The 7,169-nt window shown below is 29.0% G+C and overlaps 1 protein-coding gene across 1 annotated transcript; it reads left to right on the top strand.

The window, feature by feature from the left end:
- The first annotated feature begins 3,630 nt into the window (after positions 1 to 3,630).
- Positions 3,631 to 6,268, top strand: LOC132947460 (rhodanese domain-containing protein CG4456-like). Its single transcript, XM_061017764.1, has 3 exons — positions 3,631 to 4,191; positions 4,779 to 4,941; positions 5,911 to 6,268. Exons 1-3 carry the CDS (start codon positions 4,059 to 4,061, stop codon positions 5,969 to 5,971), a joined length of 357 nt encoding a protein of 118 aa, XP_060873747.1. The 5' UTR covers positions 3,631 to 4,058; the 3' UTR covers positions 5,972 to 6,268.
- Positions 6,269 to 7,169: the final 901 nt, after the last annotated feature.

Here is a 7,169-nt window from a genome sequence, read left to right as displayed (position 1 = left end):
TTTTTATAAGTTAAAAAGAAGTTAAGATAACTTTAAACTTTAAACTTAATTTACAAGTTACATTTTTCTATAATATTAACTTAACTTAACGAGTTAAAAAAATTAGTTAACTTGCCCAGCCTTTGAAATATTAGGACGCTACAAGTTACAACCGCAGTCCTCACGTGTTGTCTCTGTTTTACAAAATTTTAATGTAAGACGGCAAAAACGGGTTTTCGCGAGTAAGAACCACTCAAGCTGTAGTGGACAACCAAATGTTCATACTAGAAAGAGGAGAATATTGACTGTGCAATGTTATTTTTAATTTTTCGATATCAAAAATATAAATAAAGTTCTTATTGTTCAAAAATTTATTATTATTGTATATTTCAAACAAGAATAACTTTTTTAGATTCTGAGTGAAACGATGAATGTATTGATTTTACATGTGTTTTTTTTTGTGTGTCTGTGTACACGATAAGTAGTTGAAATAATGATTGGATTTTCAACTTCAGTATCTTGTTCGATGGGAAAGTGAATATCGTTAATGCATTGCAATGGTGAGGTCAAAATTTAAAATTTTCAAAAGCACCGGGAAAAACTACATAGAAATTAAGGAAAAACTGGAATTTTTACTCAAAATCGGTTTTCCACAAAATCGATTTTGGTTTTTGGTGTAACTCTAAAACAAATGAACGTATACACATGACATTTTCACTGGTCATTTATATTAGCATTTTCTATACACGATAAAATTTTTAAAATATTTTGATTTGTTTTGAGTTAGGAACATTTTCAGTTTCCAATTTAATTAGTTTTTTTTTCTATGGATGTCAATAAAACTTTATTTGTTGGGTAAACAAGTTTGAAAATGTATTACAAGGCTCCTACTATATTGTTACAATAACATTTGAAAAATATTAAAAATCCTTAGTCACAGTTTTTTTTATAAGCATTTAAATTTCAAAAATTGACAAAATATGGAAAAATCACAAAAATTACCAAATTATTTTGAGTAAAGAATTCATAAAAATTTTGCTTTTTAAATCTAAGATTTTAAAATATCATACAAGATTCCTTATAAGATTATCTACCTTTATCAACAAAAAAAATGTCTATAAGAAAGTCAAATTTAATTTTTACGAGCGTTTGAAGTTCATATTTTCCCAATATTGGATATTCACTCGATTTCTCATGTAGCGGTTTTGTTATTTTATTGTTATTCAAAAACGAATATTTTTAGATACATGAAAATTTTACTGAATGTTTATATTTTCATTTGCTATACACCATAAAATGTTGAAAATATTTTGACTTTTTTGAGCTGCTTATAGACATGGTCAGTTTTTTTTGGTTTTTTTTCACATAATTATCAATAACATTTTGTTTGTTGGGTAAAAAAGCGTGAAAATATAATGCAAGGCTCCTGATATGTTTTTACAATAGCAGTTAAAAAATATTAAAAATACATTGGCAAAATTTTTTTTTATAAGGATTTTTTTTTTTTTTTATTCATTTAAGTAATTTACAATCTATACAACGTATGTACAATGAGCAAATAGGATATTTAATATAGTATAAGTAGCAGAATTTAACATTTTTGGGCAGGCACTCAGCAGCACCACCCAACCGAGTACATTTTAGATGTCGTGGTTTTTTTTTTTATTATTTTAGTAGGTCTCTAGGCCACTGTCTTTTGACTCTTCTAATTACATTGCCAGGAAGTGAGGTGGAAGAAAGTTTCTTTATTAATGAATTACTGTGAGAGTTTAAGTTGGAGTGAAATTTAGAGTAATGGGCTTTTGCTAATTGATTGAGTGTAGGCATTTTTAGGTCTTTGTGAAGATTATTGTTTGTGAAATACCAAGGAGAAGATGTTATTAATCGTAGGCAGATAGATTGAAAAGCTTGAAGCGTGTTGGTGTTAGAGGGCTTTGCAGAGCCCCATAACTGGATACCATATGTCCAATCTGGTCGAATTATTGATTTGTATACAGTAAGTTTATTGGAAAGGGAAAGTTTAGATTTTAAGAGTGGTCTGAGGATATGAAGTCTAGAGTTAACAGTTTTACGTTTAAATTTTACGTGTGGGCTCCTGGTTAAGCGTTTGTCGAGAGTTAGCCCTAGGTATTTAACTTCGTTTGCCTTAGGAATTGTTATATTGTTTAACGTAACAGGTGGAGAATCGAGATTACGTAGTGAAAAAGTTACTTGAACAGATTTAGTTTCGTTTATTTTGATTTTCCATCTGTTATAAGGATTTAAAGTTCGAATTTTGACAAAATGTATCAAATTTAAAATTTAATAACTATTTTGTAGTTCAAAATTTATAGCTAAGGATTGAAAATTTAAAACAAGGTTCCACGTAAATAGGTTATGTATAAATTACTTTATTCACAATAATATCATCAAATATACTTGGTAATATCATAGGCTGACTGACCGTTTTCGCTCAGAATCGTTTTTCTTATACAATAATATTATATCATTGAATTCAAATTTAACACCATCATCCATTACAGTGACCCACTTGTATACCTACTGTACAGCAGAACGACATCCACTTACCCACTTTTCTTTTATTTCTGATATCGAAAAAATAAAAACAACGTTGCTCAGTAAATGTTCTCCTCTTTATAGTGTGGAAATTTGGTTGCTTAAATTGGACTACAGCCTGAGCGGTTCTCAGTTCTTACTACTTACCCGCGCAAAATGTTATTTGCTGTTTTAAATTTGTAAAACGGAGATAACACATGCGGGTGTAGAGTCCTCTTAACAATCATACTGAAAATTTGATTCATTGCTATTTACATGTATACAAATTTAAAATTATTGCAATGCAGTTTACTATAGTATTAGGGGGGGTGTGGGGGCCCCATGGAGCTGTGTACCATAAATTATTCCAGCACCCCCTAAATTCACACCCTATGTGCGCCAATCATTGGTGCAACTAGGAGGGCTTATAGCCCTTCAAAAATATTTCTTAGTTCGTGATTTAGATATAAGCCCTCTATGGGTTATTTTAAATAAATAGTTTTGTTAGCCCCCCAGAATCTTAACCCTAGTTGCGCCTATGGTAGATCTTCAAGCCACATTTTTGGTGTCAGTCTATTACCGATATCAATATAAGTTATAACGGTACCTATATACTTATGTATAATATATGTAGGTATACAGTGGCGTACGCAGGGGTATGGTTAAAATCTTATTTACTACCATTTTAATACACAGAGTCGATCAATTGTTGGTCATTTTTAATAGATATAAAATAAATTTTTAAAATTTGACAAAGACGTCGAATAACCATAGTTCCCGTTTTTTGGCTGATTTAGAACAATGCTAAACGTCTGCTATAATCGTCGTATGGTGTATCATCATGTATCATCGTACATCGATTATTACCACGTTTATTACGACCCGAAAAAGCTCTATGGATGACCAGGTGTCCAGGTTAAACACTTTATAGTGTTCTCAATATATACTAAGTTTGAGACTAATTATAATTAATTGTAATCACCAATTATATAAAAACTGTTTAGAAAAAAATTATGTAAATTATTTACTTGGGTAAAATTCTAACCGAAATAAAATCCTACGTACGCTACTGTATTTATATGATGGTATCTACCAATAATTAGTTTTATATTCAAGACTGCAGACTGCAATTAATTTTAATTATTTCATATTATAATATTAAATAAGGATCCATTCTCCGGTCTCCCTCTTCACGACGCGTCGACATTCACTACTCAAACTGTATGTATGTATAACGAATACCTCAGTTATCTGGTCACATTCGAATATTATGGTAAGGTATTACGTGCGATCGTCACTCGTCACGACGCCTTTATAAGAATTATATATCATCGTTAGTGTAAACGTGCGCATGCAAATATTTGGTCTGGCGAGTGTTATTTCATAAATCATAATAGTTACCAATGTTATATTGTTATAAGAGCTGATGCGACACCGTAATAATTGCTTACATATTTATTATTGTATACCTAAACAGTAAACATACGTCGCCACTGGTAATAGTTAATTGATCGTGTAGGTACAATTTAATTAAATCGGTTGTAATGTCGGTTTATGAAAACGTAGACTATGATGGCTTGTTGGCGAAAATGGACCGAAAATCGTTTGTGATCGATGTCCGCGAATGTCACGAACTTGCTGCAACTGGATCGTTACCAAACAGTATAAACGTTCCACGTAATATTGCACATAAATCATAATAATATATTATACAATATGTCAATTTATACATTGTGTATTATCTAACACTTATAACGATTAGCCATGATATCAGACTTAACTATATACTTAAGGAGATTCATCTATATAATATTGCAAAAATGAAAGTTCGTTTTATTTTATATAGGTAGGTAAAAATATTTTCTTGAAATTATTTGCATTTGGGGCGTTGGCGCGTTGTAACCTAAATTAACATTACGCACAAGTCAAGTGTCAACTAAAATATAGCCATATAGGTCATAGCTGGTGACCAACAATTACAAATTACAATTCATATTATTATACTCATGACGAAAAATTATTTATTTAATTAATTTACTGACTATCATTGTAATTTGTTACAAATTATTTGTAGTAGGTTTATTAATAGGTTATGATCGGTACGATATTTTATGTGGAACTAGTGAGTAGTGACCTATTATTTTGTCTTTTTTTAATTAGTGATATTAGTTCATTACCAACCAATTGCCTACAACTAACTAACAGGAAGTTCTCATTTGGGGGACGCAGGATTTGAACAACAATCTAAAAATTGATTATTTCAGTCGGCGAGTTGGAAAACGATTTAAATTTGCCCACTGACGTATTCGAGGAAAAATACAAAGTGCCCAAACCCGACAAAGAAAACGACGAAATCGTATTCTCCTGTGCCCGAGGAAATAGAAGTCGTCGTGCAGCTGAAATCGCTTCCAAACTAGATTATAAAAAGTAAATACCTTTATGGTTAACATAATTACATAAACTGCATCGCATAGGTCCATGATAGGTCCATGGATGGATAGCCTTATACAGTGTTTCACTGTATTCAAAAGTTAAAAAGTGCAATATGCAAGTATTGTATAATTTTTTAGTTTTTATGGATCAAATCCCATTTAGACCACAACAAATGTATAGATTAGGTTACCTATACATTATATTACATATTATTACCATTGATCATACATCTATGATATTTTCAATGATATTACCTACCTACCTTATAGGACAATTTGACTCCCATATTTTTTAAAAATTTATTTGAATATACACTTTTTTTATGTTTAAATGTGTCTCAGTGTGTATTAAATAAAATAGAATACATTTCCAAGTATAATTATAGATGAATATTTTAATTTCATTGTCTTTTCAAAAGTTTGAAACAATAAAAAGTACCTATTATAATAACAAGATAATAATAATAATAGTAGGTAATGTTTAAAACAACTACTTATAATAATGTTATTACTATAATAATGAATAATATTACAATATTTTACCCATTGCAATTATAGTAGGTAGGTTAAGTAGGTACCTACTGTATTAGGTACCATTGAAATTTAAAATTGTGTCCAAACTCCCATCAATTTTTTAAATTATTAAAATAATAATACATTCATGGAAATATTTGGAAACTTATTCTGTTTTATTTTAATATGTGCATAATATTAAAACAAAAAATAAAAATAATTGCATATTAAATTTTTTTAAAAAGTATTTTCATTGTACGGCAATATTCTGTTACACAGAAAATAGCTGGTGTGGAAGGGAGGGGATTGTTCATTTATCTACAGACCACAGCAGCGATACTATATGTTCTATTTTAATACATACAATATAGTAATATGTATAGTATTATGTAGTTATGTATACAGTATAGTCGTATAGATACCCACCTAATCTTATGGTTTGACATTACAGGTTATATAATTACACAGGTGGTTGGACTGAATGGTCGGTGAAATATCCAAGAAGTACATAATATTATTTAATATTGAAATACTAAATAACTAAATAAGTAGTATCATTGGTTTCTATTACAAATACTACCGTCTACTAATGGTACCTACTGCTATATTACAGTATTACCTACCATAGGTACTGTCATATTTTTTTATGTCTCATTCTAATTGTCTTAATGTCAGTAAACATACCTAATACCTATGATTTATCTTCTTATATAATTATTTTGATTTTTAATACCTACACATATTATGATTAAAGTTTATATTTTGTAACTCTTCATAAATTAATGAATAAATACCTACATATATTTTAATTTTGTCTCTTGTAATAGTGAAATGTTTTTTTTTTTTAATTTATCTTTTTACTAATACCTATTGATGGGTAAAAGACCAATTGTCATAACCCTCAGTTTGGTTGAAAATGATATTCGATCAGTATGAGATTTCAACAAAGTAAATCAAGTTTCATGAAAATTTATTTTGTTTTAAGTTTTAATTAAGTGTTATAACTTGTAACAAATTTGATTTTTATCATATCATTTTAGTATTTTTCTTTTTTTTTGAACTTTGTAAGCCATTAGCCAACAGATAGGTACATGGACAAACGCTGCCAAATGTTGTAAGCCAAGGTAGTTGTCACTTGTTATGAACATTAATATGGTGGCCAAATGGCTTATATATATTATATGCTAAGTCTAAGGTCCATGAAGCCACATTGAGATGTTATGGTAAGAACTATTATTCATATAATTGGCTTTTTAATCATTGTAAATCGTAATAAATGTTAAAAGCTTGGTTTTATTTTTTATTATCAACTAATTATTATACATTATTTACATTAACATACCTATACCACAAAATATATGAATTATACATTTATATTATGCAATTGATATTTCATATATCCTGTGCCTATACTAGCTACACTTATCTTAATCTCAAACAACAAAATAGGTTCCTATTGTCTTTACATATTTACTACTTTTGTTAGGTACAAAATGTAGTATTTTCATATAGTTTCAAGTTACGTATTATGAAATATTTATATATTTATTTACGAGGATAACATATACGCATTTATTGTCCCCGTTTTAGTAATACATAACACTGTAAATTTTATGTACAGATAAATTCATTTTACTCCGTTATTTTAAAGATTATAGTGAATTGAAATGACCTATCATCAAAAGGCAAGAGTATTATTTAAGACCTTTG

This window comes from Metopolophium dirhodum, chromosome 6 (genome assembly GCF_019925205.1).
Source record: "Metopolophium dirhodum isolate CAU chromosome 6, ASM1992520v1, whole genome shotgun sequence".
Classification (NCBI taxonomy): domain Eukaryota; kingdom Metazoa; phylum Arthropoda; class Insecta; order Hemiptera; family Aphididae; genus Metopolophium; species Metopolophium dirhodum.
Note: the sequence above shows the minus strand (reverse complement) of the source record. Positions and strands in the feature narration are given on the sequence as shown.

Coding starts and splice junctions, on each gene's coding strand:
- LOC132947460 (XM_061017764.1), top strand. CDS start 4,059: ATGTCGGTTTATGAAAACGTAGACTATGATGGCTTGTTGGCGAAAATG. Junction 4,192..4,778: donor AAACAGTATAAACGTTCCAC/GTAATATTGCAC, acceptor TGATTATTTCAG/TCGGCGAGTTGGAAAACGAT. Junction 4,942..5,910: donor TCCAAACTAGATTATAAAAA/GTAAATACCTTT, acceptor TTGACATTACAG/GTTATATAATTACACAGGTG.